At 41.9% G+C, this 18,673-nt stretch overlaps 1 protein-coding gene across 3 annotated transcripts in view; it reads right to left on the bottom strand.

Moving 5' to 3' along the window:
* The window catches only part of NGFR (nerve growth factor receptor), a 69,706-nt gene that overhangs the window by 37,531 nt on the left and 13,502 nt on the right, over positions 1–18,673 (bottom strand). For all 3 annotated transcript variants that reach the window (XM_007433465.3, XM_088143489.1, XM_088143488.1), the window contains exon 2: positions 7,802–7,940. In XM_007433465.3, the coding sequence (XP_007433527.1) occupies positions 7,802–7,940 (139 nt within the window). The remainder of the gene's footprint in view (positions 1–7,801; positions 7,941–18,673) is intronic.

Genomic DNA, 18,673 nt, shown 5'->3' with positions numbered 1-18,673 from the left:
TCTCTCCCTTTAATGTAGGCTGTGCTGGGGAGAAGGCCAGTTTTGACAGATCGCTAGACCAGCGGATTTAGTCATCTGTAAAAATCCATTCTGGCTTTTTGCAAATGTTTCGAGTGGTTGAGGACCCTGATTAACAACTGACTAATAGTGGCGGGGGGCAGGGGGGACTGTACATTACAGCTGCTTCAAGGCATTGCACCAACCACTGCCCTATCCAGTCAAAAGAGAGTCTAGACTTATGCTCAAAATAAGCCTAACAACTGATGGGGTTGCATGGTAAAGCAGCAGAAACCTACTGGAAACATTAATAGCTGTTAAGTTATGTTCCCATTATGGCTATTGCAAAAGTTCCTGGGTATTGCTTCTAGAGTCACTTGGTTGAGATGGGTGGCTATAGAAATTAAATAAATAAATCCCATAGGTTGCATTCTGAGGATGGGACTTGCTTCCCCCTCTTTTGTAATTCTTCCACCTGATTCTGACTACTGGATTTGCATATGCAGAAGTTCTCTATAATTTCTGATCTTGATAGAACCCCAGATATCGATTCTCCACTCTCCTCTGGCTTCCACACCTAAGCAAGTGCATGGAAGCCCCCTAGCTGTGGGGCAGTAGTATTTAAATAGCAAGAGTCACTGCTGCTGTCCAGGAATAGAAGTGCTACCCTTTGCCATGGCCTGTCCATCCTGCCATCTGACCTCCCAAGGGCAGCTGTCGCCCTAATAGCATGTCTTGTAGCAGCCACCACAGTATTCCATTAGCTTGGTTAAGTGAAGCTCACTGCAATGGCTATAGTGGCAGAGGCCGGCCTGGTATTCCTTTGGACTGTCCTGGCCCAGCTAAGGAGAACCTTCTTCTCCCCCATGCAACAGAGCGGCACTAGGGGTCTGTCTTTGCTGGAAGGAGCTGTGCATGCTATGGTTGGATGGTTGGATGGTTGCACAGTGCATTGGGAGGAAGAGGTCATTCCTTCTCTGTTCCACCGTGCAATCCCTCCTACCCACCACCTGTCAGTTGGGCTCCATTTGAAAGATCACTAAACTCATGTTCATGAACCAAACTAAGCAGCTGAGAAGCCATGGGGAGGGGCGCATGGTGAAGTGGCAGTCAGAGAAACATCTCTCTCCTCCTTTACTTTGCAGCTCCAGCCTACCAGGTGATCCCTCTTTTAAAACCAGATCTCCAAGCTAGAGATCCACCTGGAGATTTGACAGGTAGCAACTGGTGTGGCTAGTTCCCAGTTTGACCATACCTCCTAGGACACTATTGTGAGATAAAAAATAAGAAAGGGAAAAATCTATATCCTAACTTGAAAATACAACATTTATAATAAACACAGCTTTTCATACATTTCTGATAGAGATGAGTTGTGTGCCTATGGGTTGCAATGACTTTGCTAGGGAATGCAAAGTCTTTTGTGGGCTTTTTGCAGAGGAACTGAAAATACTACTTACAGTTCTGCAGTCCTTCATACTATCAGACAGGACCTAAGGGCAGCAGTCTAGGACCACACTCAGCAGAAGAAAAAGAAGATCTCTCAAATCCAGAATGATCAGTTTACCACATTCTGATATTAAGTAATACACATTGGGTTGGATCCTGACCTAATTGTACCAAGATGGAGTCTTAAAGCTCAGTAAGAGTTAAGTTATTCATTGAATCTGTACCAATAGGATCTAGCCAATTACAGTACATGGGGCTGCCGTTGAGGAGCATCTGGAAGCTACAACTGGTATAAAATGTGACTGCGCGGGCAGTTATGTGCACTCCTCAATGGATGGACATTATACCCCTGTTCTGTGAGCTGCATTGGTTGTCAGAATGCTTTCGGGTTCAATTCAAGGTGCTGGTGATGACCTATAAAGCCCTTCATGGCACAGGACCAGGTTATTTGAGTGACTGCCTCTCCCCAGTTACATTTACCCATCCCATTAGGTCCAGCAGGTGAAGCTTGCTCCTGGTCCTGCCTGCTAGAGAATGTCATCTGGCAGGGCCCAGGAAGAGAGTCTTTTCATTTGTGGCATCTGCCCTTTGGAACATCTTCCTCTAGAGATCAGACTGGCCCTGACACTACTGGACTTTCGTAAGGCCTTAAAGACGTGGCTGTGCCACCGGGCTTGGGGATCTGGATATGCAGTAGAGCCTATGCAGTGGTTGTGTTGAGTGTCAATTGTTTTTTATACCTTGGTTGTGGATTCTGTTACATAGTTTTTATGTGGTTTTATTTTTTTTAAATATGTTTTTAAGATTATATTTTGCTCTTTTTGCAGTTTTTTAATTACCCAGAGTCATGCGTTGAGATGGATGGCTATATAAATTGAAATGATAGACAGACAGACAGACAGACAGACAGACAGACAGACAGACAGACAGATGTGAGAAGTGACTCACCTAACTCACTATTGTCTGAAGGTTTGGAAAGTTATGAGAGAGGGAACCCAGTTTCTCTTGGTGGTACTTGTAAGGCAGTATATGATTTCTGCATTACTGTGTTATTTTGTTTTAATTGTTTATCATTGTTTTCCTTATAATTATAGTTACTAATGCAAGGAGATATTCATTGTTCACATTGCTCATGTACACTGCCCAGATTGAATCAATCTGTGTGCGTGTGTGTGTGTGTGTTTGTGTAGCCAATATGGTGTAATGGTTAAGGGCCTAGACTAGGATTTGAGAGGTCTAGGTTCTAGTCTTTCCTAGAGCACAGAAGCCATTTAGGTGATTTTGGACTATGGGCCAGTCACTTTCTCTCAGCCCTAGACTGCGAAGTCAAACCATACATCTGCCAACCCACATAGGACCAGCATGGTAGATGACAGTCCACAATCTTCAAGGAAGAGGCGTTCTTCCTGCAGTAAATTGATTTCTATAGGAAGCCACACTCACTATTTAGAATATGGCTCCCACTCAAATCCAAGTTCGATCAGCAATTTCCTTGACAGTTAGAGGCAAGGAAAATGTTTTGGATCCAGGATGCTTGTTTAAAGAAACAAATGGAAATCACAGTAAAAAAAGAATACTTCTTTCTGTGGATTACTAACTTTTGTCCTAAGAACGTGAAAACCACAACAATAGCTACAACTGGATATGCTTGCATCGTCAAGCCTTCCAGATGTGTTGGGCTTCAAGTCCCATAGATTTAAATTTAGGATGGCTGAGAGAGAAGATGAAACCCTGGAAGTACGTTTGGGCATTCTTGATTAAATCTTGCATTTAAGTGATGGCTAGGCCTGGTGTTTTAGAAACTGACTCAACTGGAACATAGTTTTCCTTTTCGTTCTTTGCTTACTTTTCTTTATTGATTTCCTTTTATCCAGGATCAGCTTTACCCTTGGATTTGGGTAACGGTGTTTGCCGGCATCCCTAGGTGTAAAATAAATTTTAAATGAGACATAAATGGTGTTTTGAAATGATGGCAGGCCATTTTTGAGCCAGATTAAATGAATCACCCAGCTTAAGAAGCTCCTTTTGGGTACAGGCTGAGTGTTCTTCTAGAAAAGTGCTAAATGGGTATCTGAGCCCTCTGAGATTTGACAAGAACCTGAGACACAAAGGCAATTTGCTTTGTATTTCTTCCCTGCCCCCTTGCCTTGCAAAACATGGTCACTAGCTTCTCCATTTTTTTCTACACTGTCAAATGCCAATACAGCAACTCTTCCAAGGTCAGATTCTTGGTCTGGTATTTGATATCCAGCATCTCTGCTGCCCTTCTATGTTGAAATTAAGTACCAGCCATTGATTTTGCATAGGAGGGTTATTTTTAGCTATTTTAACAAATGCTGTGAAGAGCAGAAGAGACTTCAGGTCTCCCCCACCCAGCCCTCTCATTGCCAGGTTCCTCCATGCATTTGAAGGTGTGGGAGCAGGGTCTGCCCTGTCCAGAATGCGATTTCCTGCAGAGTTTTGCAGAAAAAGCCCCAATCTATACTTAAGGCAGTCTAAAGCCATCCTTACCTATTTTTGCTCATATTTAGAGCCAAGCTCCAAACAGAACACAACAAGAAACTGAATCAATTGCTTAATTTGTACATGTGCCCCTGAGTCTCCAACCTTATGATTCTGGAGGAAAGAAAGTGCCTTTTGATTTTTTGAATAAATGGTGCGTCTGCAAGTGGAGAAATACCAGAATATAAGAGTGTTCCAGAGGAGGCCACTGGTTAAGCTACTGCACTAGGATCAAGTCTAGAGGCCTTTTTCCACCTGCATCTAACCATGGTGCGTGCCCAGGTCACCCCTTCTTCATGCTTTCTCCCAAAACATTCCTTCATCTTGTCCCCAACCTATACGTAAAGCAGTCTAAAGCCATCCTTAGCTACTCCAGTGTTAAAATAGGATATTTTCCTTTAGGAGCCGATATGTCATGGCAATTTTACCATGTTAGAGTCTGACAAAATTCACCAATCATTTTGTTTATGGCACTGTCAGGCGACCCTTGAGGGGGAGGCATCTGCACAGAGTCTCTTGGCTCCTTTTGGGTGGTATTGGCACGCTCCTTACTCTTTGGTACCTGGGCACTTTCCTCCATTGTTTCAAAGTGGGCTCTCTCTCTTTACACGTGGGTCTACAAAGCAATCCCTAGATCAACCTGAACAGAAGCCAGTGGGTGGTAGTGATGGTGGTGATGGAGAGGATGAGGCGTGGTGGAGCAGGACAGAGTGAGATGGATATCTCTCTGCTGCTTCATGGTGCAACCATGACCCTTCTCAAAGTGCCTGTTAGCTGCTATTTGGGTTGCCGCACTAAACCTGTGTTCAAAAAGCAGCCTGAACAATAGCTGGTAAGTGGAGGGTAGAGATGGGATTGCACAACGAAGCACCAGAGAGAAAGGGGTCTCATGCACCTTTCCCTTGCCTGTCAGTTGCGGTTTGGGCTGCTCTTAACACAGGTTTAGCATTCTTCCAGAAAAGTGTTCAATGGATTTCTGACTCCAAGCTACCCAATGGGTTGCCGTTTGGGGGATCAAATGGAAGGAGGGAGTATTACATACCCTATTTTTCCATCAGCCTCTGAAGCAAAGGTAAAGATAATTCTAAGACACAAACAAGAAATGCATAACTGTTTTGGAGAGGCGTGTACTTTAATCAGTTTCACAGTACCCCACCCAGAAAGTGAAAGACAACATAAAGCAATAACCACAGTAACACTGTAATTATTCCTGCTGCTCCTGGAGAACCTCCAAAGCCTAAAACTAAGCATCTTCCAGAAGCATTAAAATACAATTTCCTGAATGGATTACTATTCTGGGCCCAACTGAGGGTTTCAAATGTGTTTTTACTGACTTATTTGTATCCTATCCTACAGTCCATAGAAGGAGTTTGGGATGGTATTTTAGCCTTGCAGAAACTCAACAAGAATGCTTAAGCGAATGAAAGCATGACATACAATCCTAGTCAGGATTTGAATCTAGGTCTCTTTGGTTCAAGACACTGAGCATTTGATATTGTAGAGCAGTGTTTCTCGACCTTGGCAACTCTAAGACGTGTGGACTTCAACTCCAAGAATTCCCCAGCCAGCGAGCTGGCTGGGGAATTCTGGGAGTTGAAGTCCATACATCTCAAAGTTCCTAAGGCTGAGAACACTGTTGTAGAGGAACACAGAAAGGACCTTGGAAACTTTTTGCAGCAACCACTAGTAAAACATGAGCTTAGCCCAGGAAAACAAGAATATGTGAGAAAGAAATGTAAGATTGCCCCACCTTGATACTCTTTGATATAAGAGGGAGTGAAAGGGAAATGCTGTCATCCTTTCAAGAATCTGCTATTATAGCCTGTATCAATAAAGGAGAGTCCCAGTATTTCTTGTGGTGTTTGTTTCCTGACCTGGCCTATCTCGAAGGGCTAACAGATATATTATGTACTACAATATAGTACACAGTATGTAACAGAATACTGGACAGATTATCATTTTTTTAGAAACTGAAGCAGAAAGGATTTAAAAAGGGTATATCCAGGGAAACATTGTTAGATGGTAATTCTAGAACAATAGCACAAAAAGGTGCAACATGGTTTTCATTTAAGGAATTTAGATGAAAACCACAGAGCTTCCAGACTAAATGGGGCTGAAATATTTGGACTTTGTTTTTTGAAACAAAAAATGGACCAACTTTTCAATATTTAATGGAGGAAAATGGTTTTCTACCAGAATGACTCAGAAGATCTTCCTTGAATGTGATTGGAATCATAAACATACATATTCAAAGAATTTCCATAGCAGTTATAAAACAGCTCAGTTACCAAGAAAATTGAAGACATCAGAGGTATCTGCGGGTAATCAACCACAGATTTAGCTTTGTGCAAAGAAAATCTTGAAGGATGAAAATGCATGACTGCTAACCTGGATAAATGCAGATTTACAGTCTAAAAAGAACACAGCTTAAACATACCCAACTATGCTACTATATCAGTTTGGCTCCTCAAATGTGCCTAATCCTGGCCAGCAGGAAGCCTGGTTCTACCATTAGGCACAGTTAGGCAATCATCTCAGCAGATCAGTGGAGATGAAAGAGCAGCAGCAGCAGCAGCCTTTAAGACATGTGTGTTCCAGGCAGCTGGATAGTGGGTGGGGCAAGAGGCTCAGAAGAGACCCTTCCTAGTTTCTCAGGCTGTAAAGGAGATGGGGGGAGAACTGTAATTTCAGACTTGCAAGATTCTGTCAATGTAGCTTTGCAATAAGTAGCTCATCTGGTTGTGATTCCTATCTGGTTTACACTACAAGGCTGACATCAATCTTGCAATTCCCCCCTCCCTGTCTCCTTTACAGCCCAAGAAACTAGGGAGGGTCCCTTCTGAGCCTCTTGCCCCATCCACTATCCAGCTGCAGGCTATGCTGTCTCTTATCTGACCGTTACCTTGGCAGCATCTCCTTGCCCAGTCTCCCAAGGTCTTTCCTACATACCATTACATATGTCCAGCCAAAGCGCCCAATAATCATGAAACCTGGGAATGATGAGGACTGTAGCCCCACACAACTAGTGTTTGACTCCTAATTTACAATTAGCTTTAAGTTATGTTTTTCGACATTTCATTCTGTATTTTCTATTATAATTAGTTAACTGAGTATATAGCCTACTTTTCTACCTGATTAAGTAAAAAGACAGAATGTAAATCAGATAAATAGATAAATAAGATAGAAAGTACTAGGTTTGAAAAACAACAACTATGTTAAGGTTTTTAAAAATGCTATTACTTGTTGGGCTTCCCCTTTGCCTCCACAAAGCATGTTTCAAAATGTGAGTTCATATCAGAATGTACATTCAACTTTGGTTCCCTCCTCAATACAAAGGAGTAATATTATCTGAAGGGCTGTTCAGGACAATGCTCATATGTTTCCAAGATAGTAAAGTCATTAAAGTCTCTCAGTGGTCTTTGATACCATTGACTATGGTATCCTGCTGGATGATCTTTTGGATGCTGACTGGAGACCTCTCCTTCCCCACAACTACCAACTGGAACTACCCACTTGAAGGAGTACCCCCAATCCCTAGCCTCCACAGGTGGTCCAGTAGGATATCAAGGTCACTGGTCATACATGAGCATCCTCTCCACCTTTAAAAGGATGCAGACAGGTTTCTCCTTTGACCTGAGTGGTCCTTCAGATACTGGGTTAGACATCTGATCCAAAAGGTTGTGTACATCTCCACTCAAGCATGGGTACCTTCAGGCCAGTCAGTTTCTCTCAGTTCAGCCTATGCAAGAGGACTGTTTTTGTGGAGTAAAATGAAGAGAAGCCCTTGTGAATGCTGCTTGAGTTCTCAGAGCAAAAGTGGGATATAAGTGCAGTGAATCAATAATATATTACTTACTGTCCAGGCACGGTTCGCAGATGGTTTGGTTTACTCCACAAGGTTGGGCAACTCCTTCCCCAAGATTACAGGGTCGGCAGCATTCCCCACTGGTAGTGTATTTCCCCGTGGAGCACTGTTCCTTGGTCCCTGCTGAGCCCTGTGGCAAGAGGAAAAGTAGAAGACAGTGGTCAGACCTCTTCTAACCCTGGATGCAAAGATATACCCAAAGACACGACTTTTTGCTACAGGCAAACAAGCAGAAAACATAACTGAAAGTCTGCATTCCTCACCATGGTGCCATATGGATGTGCTACACTACAATTTCCACACTTCCCAGTCCAGCCCGAGCAAAGTCTACTGTGGGCTGGGACCTATGGGAATTCTACTATAACATATCTGGAGAGCATCTACCTGGGGAAAGCTGCTTTAGTCCCTTTGATGAACCAGGCAATTTCAAAGTGTGACCGATCATGGCCATTGGTCAGATGGTGATCTGGAAAGGTGCGTGGTTGTAGATAGCCTTGAATATTTTGAAGAGGAAGATTTCAAACAGTTCTGTAAAATCCTGTGCAGCATCTATGTCATTCCAGTTTACAATTCCCCATTTTACACAGGAAGATTTGAGTCCAGGAGAGAATCACCATCTTCAGAGTAACAATGTGAACGTGTTTGTATTCAATATCTTTTTTATCTGAACAACAGGAGATCATAACCTTGAGGCTTCAGGTCCACATTCAGTGCCCCGAAGCCCATCCACAAGTTGCCATTAAATTGTAAATTTTGACATGATAGAAGATGCAAAATACATGTGGAATAATCTATTTCTTTATTTGTTAAATTTCTGTATCATCACAATCTAAATCTTGGCAGTACCCAACATAGTCCAAGGTCATAAAATGTCCACAGTATACAATGAATGAAATATCCACAGTAAACAATAATAAGCAATTAATAAAAATAAAATCAACATCCATTCTTAACAACTATCAGAGCAGATTACAACAAATAAATAAACTATCTTTATTCACAAGATAGCATCATTCCAATTAAACTAAAAAAGCCCTCCGGAACAGCTTTGTCTTAACCAATCTCCAGAAAACAATCAACGGAACAAATACAGTCCATGGAACAGGAGCCATGATGGAAAAACCCTGCCTCCTGATTTCATCCCTTCTGGGCTTTATGGAAGTGAGAAATCACCAGCAGATTTTCCCGGGATGCATATTTCAGAAGGGTTGATTCTGGCTAAAGAAGTTAGTCTCACAGATACCTTGGTGCCAAGCCATATAAAGCTTTATAAATTCAAACCAGCATTTTAAATCACACCTCAAAGTGTACTGGCAGCTAATGCAGGGTCCACAGAACAGGTATAATATGTTACTGGCCCCTAGTGCCAGTTAGTAAATAGACCACTTATTTTGCATCAACTATGGTTTCTGGCTGATCATTAAAGCAGCCCCATGGAGTTGCGTTGCAAAAGCGATATGAGTTTCAAAAGATCCTCTCAGTGTAGGAAAGGCACAATGGGTAAGATGTTGAGACTGACAAAATGGGCAGGGTTCACATAACATACTATGCCACCAACCCCACTCCTATCCTAACAATTAAAACTAATCAACACAATCTGGAGCTGGGCAAAACTTCTCCTAGACACCTTCCACCTGCCCATCTAGCAGTAGCCATTAGTCTAAGAGGACCCCCCAAGATGCAAGCCTGCAGCTTCAGGGGCAGCACCACTCCCGCAAGAGACCACACAGGAGCAGACAGAGAGCCTTGATGAGCAAACAGCAGCTCTGTCTCCTTGGGTTCAACTTCACCCTATTTCTTCCAATCCAGGCCCCAACAGCCTCCAGACATTGGAACATCACCAGCTGTTATAGAAAATAGTCAGAGAAAGAACCAAAATAAAACTATGAGGAACTCTTAGTGACCAAAGAAGACCAAAAAAAAAAAAAAAAGCTTTGTAACAGCAGCAGAGAGCCAATCATCTCTAAAATGCCAAGAACAGGTATAGATGAACAAGGGCCAGGAAAGGCACAGCAGCAGATTTTGAAAATAGCATAATTCAGTAAAAAGAAGAAGATTTTACCCAGAGGCAAAGCTCATGAACAGTTCGTGTTGTGTTCAGAAGAACAACAGCAAGAATACTATAAAAGGAGGATGGAACCAGAAGCTCACTGGAAGACTTCAGACCCAGATCATCCATCTGCTGCACACCATCTTGCCCAAGATGGACGCTGGAGCTAGGAAAGGCAGGGGTCTAGCCTGCACATGTGATAGGATAGACTAGAGAGCACCCTGCCACTTCATACAAGCCAAAAGGAGTCTCAGCTAACATGGCAAGTTGTCACCCCAATCATGATCTAAGACTTTGCCCATGACGAGTCAAGACTTTGCAAATCTAAGCAACTTTTTTGACAAAATGCTGTGCAAAATAGTCACAGCAGAAGATCTACCTGTTCTTCCCTCCCCAAAAGGCCAGCCAGCCATAAGGGCAGCCACTGCATCAAGGAGAAATACTGGTGCTTATTGATTATTGACATGATCTAGACTTGAAATTTATCTTATACCTGTGCTAAGCCAGATTCATTCTGCATCTTCCAGCACAGTAGGTATTGCTTTGGCAACTTTGTCTTCTGGAGTTCTTCAATAAACCAGGGAGCCAACAAGATTAGCAAAGACAGAGAGGCTACTTGTGAGCAACGTCTCCACCCAAATCATCTTCTACTGCAGTGGCTAATCAGGCAATCAATAGAATTGCCTGTGAGATTGCTGGGAAATTCCCCAAGCACACCCTGGAATCCCTCTGGATCTATAAGATGCCTTCAGTGGACCATCCTAATAGGCCTGTTTGCCCTGTGGAGGACTCAGAGAGCAGTCAATCTCACCTAGACCAGGAAATGATATGACCAAAAGCAAGTGGCTGAGTGTAATGTTTTCCATATTCAGATCATCAAACAACTGCTCCAAGGCTAAAACAAACATATGATCACCTACATGTGTTGGAGCAGTTTTTACTTTGAAAAAGCCACGGTTGCCACCAACCCCTCAGTTTCCCTGATGTAGTTTGAGACTCCAACACTAGCCCCCAGACTAGATCCAGATGCTCAGGCAGGGAATCACACCAAGCATCAGGGTGTCCAGAACATAAGCAGGCTCCCTAACATGTCCCTACAGGTAAATTAAATGCATGTAAGAAATGTGATTTACAAGGAAATTTAAATTAAGAGTAAATCAAATTTAATTTACTGACTCCATCCCTTGCATGCCACTCAAAAGTCAAGCACAGCTCTTGGCCCCCAAAAGTTGTATACCTCTTGTTACAATAAACTCCCTTCATCCCCATCATCCTTTCCTTTTACGGAATGTACTAACTAATCAGCAGATCTATTAAAGCAGAGTTACAGCCTTGAAAATAGATGAAACATTAGAGAACAATTCTTAAAAATATGTATTTCTCAGAACTACTTAGGGCAGAGATGAACTCACTAAATAAATATTACTGATATCAGAAGAAGCAAGATAAGAGAAACTCTTTTCTTTGCCTACATCCTTCTCTCAGATGATTACAAATGATCAGGCAACCTAGCCAGCAGCTGTTTGAATGTTACAGACACCCAGCACAGAGAGAACGCAGCTCTGCAGAATTTCATTTTGGAAGAAACTAATTTTGCCTAATAAATACAAAGATGTTATGATACTAACTAGTCTTACGTGCAAGAGTATGTAGGAGTGCATCGTTTGGCTTCCTTTTTTTTTTTTCCTTTTTAAAAAAGTAGCTTTGGAGAGCTTGGCATAGGTAAGCAGTGGCTGGATTCAAACAATATACCGAGACTGACAGAGCCAGTTTTGTCTAGGATAGTGTTGTCCAAACTTGGCCACTTTAAGATGAGTGGACTTCAACTCCCAGAATTCCCCAGCCAGCTGGGGAATTCTGGGAGTTGAAGTCCACTCATCTTAAAGTGGCCAAGTTTGGACAACACTGGTCTAGTGGTTCAGGCACCAGGCTAGAAAGCAGGAGACTGTGAGTTCTAGTCCCACTTTAGGCATGAAAGCCGGCTGGGTGACTCTGGGCCAGTCACTCTCTCTCAGCCCAACCCACCTCACAGGGTTGTTGTTGTGGGGAAAATAGGAGGAGGAAGGAGTATTAGATATGTTCAGCACCTTGAGTTATTTATAAAAATAATAAAGGTGGGATTAAAAAAGAAATCTTAAAAAATGGGCAGGGTTTGCATAACATACTATGCCACCAACCTCACTCCTATTCTAACAATTAAAACTAATCAAACTTTAACAAGTTGCTAGGTCTTTAACACATCCATTATGTGACCTGGCCAGCTTCTCATGCTAAGCTATGGCTTATTTTAAAAAGTGTTTATTAAATAAACCATTATTAGCTGGGATCACACAATCAGCAAATCCATAAACCATAGTTTAAAAACCACAGTGGTTGGATTATGCAACATATTAACCCAAGCCTAAACTTGGGTTAGTATATTGCATAATCAGTTGTTTAGTGGTACTCACTAAATGGAGTCTGTTATAGAACCAAGCCAAAGGGATGCATTCAACAAGCTTTTACTGCCTTCATATTTATTAGTGTGACTTAAGATTTAGCCTTTTAAAAAATCCAAATAATTTAATAAAATGTGGACATTTGTAATGTTTAAAAAAACCCTAAATTTCATCACATGAAAATTATTTTAGCTCTCTTTGCAAAAGCTAAACCACTTGCTCAAACAGAATTTAATCTGAATAAGCCAATGTAAGTTTTGCAAGAGGATAGTAGTCTGTGAAAATAAGGATTTATTAATTATTGCCAATAAAATTTGCTCTGTTATAAAATCAGATTATGCCACTAATAGTTTACTGGGCTGCAGAAAATTGCCTTCCCACAATTTATTTTAGACCAGTAAAGAATAAGAACAGATATGATCTTCCCCAGAATCCAAAGGTCAAATAATTGATAACATGCATTTTAAAATGCTTTATTGAAATGTCAGGAGATGTGAGATGCATTTTTGTCTCTTAGGAGAAGAGTTGGCTTACAAATAAACATCTGCCTCTTTTTTTCAGGTAAGGTACTATTGCATACAAGGAGCTCTGTGTTTAGAAGGCAACATCTGGCACGGAGTAGAAGAACAGTCAGCACAGGATCCAAAATGATCCACTTGGGAGAAGTAGATGCTTCCCATTGAGGGGTGTGTGTGTGTGTGCGTGTGGCTTCAAGTCAGTGTTGACTCCTGGCAACCACCTGGACTAGTCCCTACAGTTACAGGTCACTTTTTTGCCATGTTCAGATTAAAGCGATTGCTTTCTTAGAGAGCGCAAAGAGCTAGTCTGTTGGTTGCATGGATTGCCTATGGGCTTGCATCCACAGCCTTGGAACACCCTAAAATCACATTATTGAAAGTTGGCAGTAAGCCACTGAATTACACTGGCACAATTTCTTGGTATTTTTGTGCAAGAAGCAATACAATAAATCAAACAAAAATCGTCTTTTTGAAATGTGGTTCTCAGGACAACACTCAAAGGCTGAGTGTAAAGCATGCAAACCAGGAGTAGAAGAAAAGCAGCTTCACACTCTGCCTAGTGATTGGGGCTGGTGGCACAAGGTCTACTATTTGGGACGGCAGTGTCTCATCCAGAACATTATGCACAGAATGCTCAAATTGTAGATGCTATGCCAAATCAAAATCCATTTGCATCAGCCATGATCAGGTGTAACAGTATTGCTGAAACTAAAGTTAACTGAATCTGCTAAATTTAGACCCTGAATATGAGATGGTCTGGAAACTGCAAATAGACTGTTTTGAGCTTGTTGAAGAAACACAGAGATAAAATATATTGCTGGTGTGTGTTTGTGTATGATACTGTTAGTTGCTCAGAAAACACAGTAGAATTCAAAAATCTGTTCATTCAAGATTTCCCCTGAATCAGGGTGGATTTTCCATGACTTAAAAGGACTCCTTGATTATTTAAGTCAGGGTGAGAAACATGGCTTTCCAGTTGTTGGTTGTGCCCAAATTGCAGAAGCCTCATCTACAGTGGCCAGTAATTAAGGCTACCATATCTGGGCTGCAAAAATCTGGATGATTACTAGATACAGTGGTACTTCTACTTACGAACGCCCCTATTTACGAATTTTTCGAGATACGACCAGCTCCGGCCCCAAAAATTTACCTCTACTTACAAACTCGCCTCTACTTACGAACCGGATCCGCAGCCATTTTCCCTGCTGCCACACAGTCGCGGCTTCCTTTGAGCGAGATCGCGGTAGCAAGGAGACGTTCGGTGAGGCTTGTGGTGTGTTTTGTGGCGTTTGGAAGGTGTTTGTGGCGTTTGGAAGGTTTTTGAGGTTTAAAAATAAAATGCATATGTTTCAGAACTGTTTAGCTGTATTTACATTGAACCTTATGGGGGAAATTTACCTCGGGGTGCGACCAAATTCGGAGGGCAGATTAGCCATATTTACATTGAACCTTATGGGGAAATTTGCCTCGTGGTGCGACCAAATTCGGAGGGCGGAACGGATTAACCGGATTTACATTGAACCTTATGGGAAACTTTACCTCGACTTGAGACCAACTCGAGTTGCAACCAGAGTCACAAAATGGATTAAGTTCGTAACTAGAGGTACCACTGTACTAGCAAAGAAAGTCATCTAGATTTTTGCAGCTCCAGTATGGTAGCTCTATAACAATGAAGATGCTATAATTTAGCTACATCTAGAAGCTGACAAATACCCCACCTCTGATTTAAGGGATCATGAAAAATGCAGGTTGTGTAGTTTATATACGCATTATGCTTGGACTTCCCCTTTTCTTGTTTTCAGATTCAGTTTTAGCTTGGTAATTTACCTAGTCAATAATAAAATCACAAGTTTGTTTATGTGCAGTAAGAAGTAAGAGTTGTTTTTACATCATTATGATCATGTAGAGAACAGAGTTGGGTGCTTAAAGGATGTAACAAAGATGTAACATAATGTCATCTGAAAGAAACTCTACCATGCACACTCCACTTTACTGAACAGCCACCAACCCTGCATTTAATCATTGTTTTGTTTTGTTTCCCCATTTGTGTGTGCAGCGGCATGAGGCCTTTGGAGGGTTTCTGGACAGAAAAAAGTCTATCCAGCAATCACCCCCCGCCCCCAAAAAACCAGTTGCTTTCCACAATTAGTTTCAAATTGCTGGGTTAATCCTTTGCATGACAACAAATTAAAACCTACTCTTTAAAAGAAAAATGTAATGACAGCTCACAAACAGAACTAGAAAAAAAGAGCTATGACATACCCTAATTTCTCTCTCCTTCGCTAAACCGTCACAAGCCTCTAATGTGAGCAAGCTCAATTTCCCTTTCAGCAATGCTGAATTACAGCATAAGCTATTTTGTGGATTTTGCACCTCCTGTATATCCTTATTCATTATATCCTCACCATTATGATCGCTTAAGAAAGTAACCAAAACAAACAAAAATGTGCCAGTCATTTTCACAATGGATTTTCAACCAACCTGACTTTGATATAACATATCTGGTAAAGAAATTATCTCCAAGTATTGAGGAGTGAAAAGAAAAGTTACTACCTTCTCCTTGCTCATCTCTCTTATTTAATTGGACCACTGTTTGCAGATCCATATCTCTACAGCCTAGAATAGTCTTGCTCAACCTCAACAACTTTAAGATGTGTGGACTTGAACTCCCAGAATTCCCCAGCCAGCATACTGGCTGGGGAATTCTGGGAGTTGAAGTCCACACATCTTAAAGTTATTGAGGTTGAGAAACACTGGCCTAGAGAGCCCTACGCTGTCATCTTCATTTCTTCAGAGAGGGCACCGTGAAGAGGGAACTGGCTGGGGGGAAAAAACTGGGAACAACCCAGAGGCTCCATTTCAGAAAGCCATCATTCACAGCAGCATTACTGTCAGACTCCCCTGGCTTGAATTCAGCAGAAACTACTCAGACGCTTGACACTGCATGGCTAGATACAAATCTTTACTGCATACTAAAACGAAGCCACTTTAAGGAGTCGATTGCCATTTGCCAACACGAGGGTACACTCCTCTTATACCCCTGAAATTTAGATTGGGTGATTCTTTTTCCTGCCTTTTCCATGACTTAACAGATACTTTGATTTGCATTTCTCATTCTTAATACTAGGTGATATTCTGATGTGGACATAACCAGTATTCCTGCTCTGGGAAACACGAGTTCCCAACATACTCCTCTCCATCTTCTACCCCTTCCTTTCTAGAAGTGTCTGGAAGGATCAGGGACTACTCCTCATTCCCCCTGATTCAGAGTGGCAGAAAGGAGATGTGTTTCCTTTCCTGCTCCCTGTTGCCATTGCAGAAGGCCCTCCAGAATCAGAACAGAAAGAACTTCCCCTTTCCTTCTTTGGTGTCTATCACAGAAGGCCCATCTCTGGCAGAAGCTATCAAGATACCTGCAGTGTCAAACTCTCCCTCGCCCTTCTGGGAAGAGATACAATCTCTTCCAGTGTGAGAGCTGAGAAGCAATAGGAGATCTATCCCTGCACCTCCCTCCTTATTCACCTAACCTTCTACCTATCTCCTGCTTACTTGGAGTTAGAATCTCTGCCAACTGCAGAAACTTTCTCATGTAGCCAATCATGCAGTTTGGATTTACAAGGGTACTGCAAGTGGAATTGACAAAGGAGGTGAGATGCATGCACATCATTTATGGCTTCCCAGGAAGTAACCTTCCAGTGAATCAAATTCTCAAGTCATTCTCTCGCAATGAGGGTCCAGAATGACTCCACCTTGAAAACTCCTCCACATCTACAGAGACAGAAATGGATGGAAGAGCTGAGATCATACCAGGCAGGTAGAATGTTTTTAAATCAAGAGGGAATGGTGGAAAACCATATGTACTTCCAATGTGGCTGGAGCTGCAAGTAAAAAGTCAGTGAATTTGCTTGTGCCAACATGAGATGTAGTCCAATAAAATCCAACTTCATAGACAGTCATATATAGGAGAAATACTTGATAGAAAGCCAGATGTGATGCCCAACAGCAATGGGGGATTTGGGGCAATAATGGTCAGCCATGTGTGTGTAGGAGACTTTGGCACAGTCTAGCTGTTCCTGAAGGAGGGTTCCTGTCTGAAGCTCCTGAAGGAATTGCAAGGCTTCTGGGATGGATGAAGTCAGGGAGATGTTTGGAAGAAAGAAAGGCTGGTAGAATTAGGTGGCCTCAAAGACTAATAGCCAAATGGAGGGTGGACATAAGCAAACTCTGCCATTGATAAAAGATATGGCCAATTGTCTTGCAGAAGTTAACATAGCAGTGAAATAATTGTTCCAAGGTGATGTCTCTCCCCTTACTCTCTCCATCCAACTGTGGCTGGTGGGCCAAGGACAGGTGAAGCATCACATCCAATAGCTGAAATAAAGTCCCAAGACGTATGCCATGAATTGTGATCCTCTATCAGAAATCAGATGATTGAACTACTTGTAATTTTGGAAAACATGTTGAATGAGTTCCCCCACTGGGGGGAGATGGGCGGTTGAAAAATTAAGTAAGTAAGTAAGTAAGTAAGTAGGTAAATAAATAAATAAATAAATAAATAAATAAATAAATAAATGTCTCTGTCACATCTTCTCCCCCAGTGCAAAAGATGGAAAATGGACAGCACTGTGCACCAGCAAAAATTAAGTAAAAGGCAGGGGGCTGCAAGGCTACTGAAAAGGAGGATAAATCTGGAGGGATTTGAAGACCTGGCTCTGCCATCTGGCCAGGGGTGGGGAGGGAAGACATCGGGTGTGGGGTTGGCTAGCCCCTTAGAGCCCTGGCGTTTGCTGCTCTGAACCATCGGCCTCCTGGACTCTTTCTTTTTTAGTAATTGTTTTCTATAGCTTTTAGGTTTTATGTAATTGTATTTTTATTTATTGTTTTAACGAGTGGTAAGCTGCCCAGAGTCCCCCATTAGGGGGAGGTGGGCAGGGATAAATTCAATAAATAAACAAATAAACAAAATATCTGAAGTAAAGTATCCGCAGAGCTGGATGTCTGATTACTACATGAACACATACATGTTGTTTTCTTAGCAAAAATATAGTAGTACTTTCTTCACAGATGATATTTATAAATATATTTTTAACTTCCCAGTCTAGCCTATGTAGGCTTCCCAAGTACATGCCAGGTCCAACCTGCATAGCCTTTTCAAACTCAGCTATGCCCTCCCAACCACTAAGAAAAAAAACGGGTTCAAAGGTGAGAGTTGGCAACTTTTTCTGAAGTTGGTAGAAAATTTATCAAGGTAACAATTCTCATTTAAGCATAACATACAATAAGAAACAAGAACAGATGTAGCCAAGATTTTCTGACTCATCTGAAGACAGAAGAAACAACAGGGCAGAAAAAGAAGCACACAAAGGCTAATAAATTACCAAAGAGAGGTCCAAGTATTAGAAAAGCAGCTAAATTTAGCAATTGTTAGAAGACAGGAGGAGGCAAAGGGCCCTTCCAGATGCATGCTAATGATCTGGGCTTGCCGCTTAATTGGAAAAAAAAGAAGAAAGAAATGCATTAAGAATTAAGGGTGAACTTGAAACATGATTAGAAAGAAGTGCTTTGGACCTCACACAAACACAGCACCTCCCTGCTACTCATTAAAGCAGCCCGACTTTTTTCAGCTGACATTTAAAGTTAATGTGATTCTTAAAGCACCTGCTACATTTTCCCCAGATACTGAAGTCTGAAAAATGTTGTACTGTTTTAATGAAGAGCAGGGAGGTGCTGTGTGTCAGCACTTTTGAAGCATACATAGCCCTATTAGGAAAGACCAAATTACCCAGTAACATCCAATAAAAGCCAGCACTGATTAGAGGCTCATCAGATGTTGATAAGATCAGAGCAGGAAATCAGC

The sequence above is a fragment of the Python bivittatus genome, unplaced genomic scaffold (assembly GCF_059951505.1).
Source record: "Python bivittatus isolate LINGU-HERP-01145 unplaced genomic scaffold, Pbiv_v1 ctg000410_np1212, whole genome shotgun sequence".
Classification (NCBI taxonomy): domain Eukaryota; kingdom Metazoa; phylum Chordata; class Lepidosauria; order Squamata; family Pythonidae; genus Python; species Python bivittatus.
The sequence above is the reverse complement of the archived record's forward strand: the minus strand, read 5'-3'. Positions and strand labels throughout refer to the sequence as shown.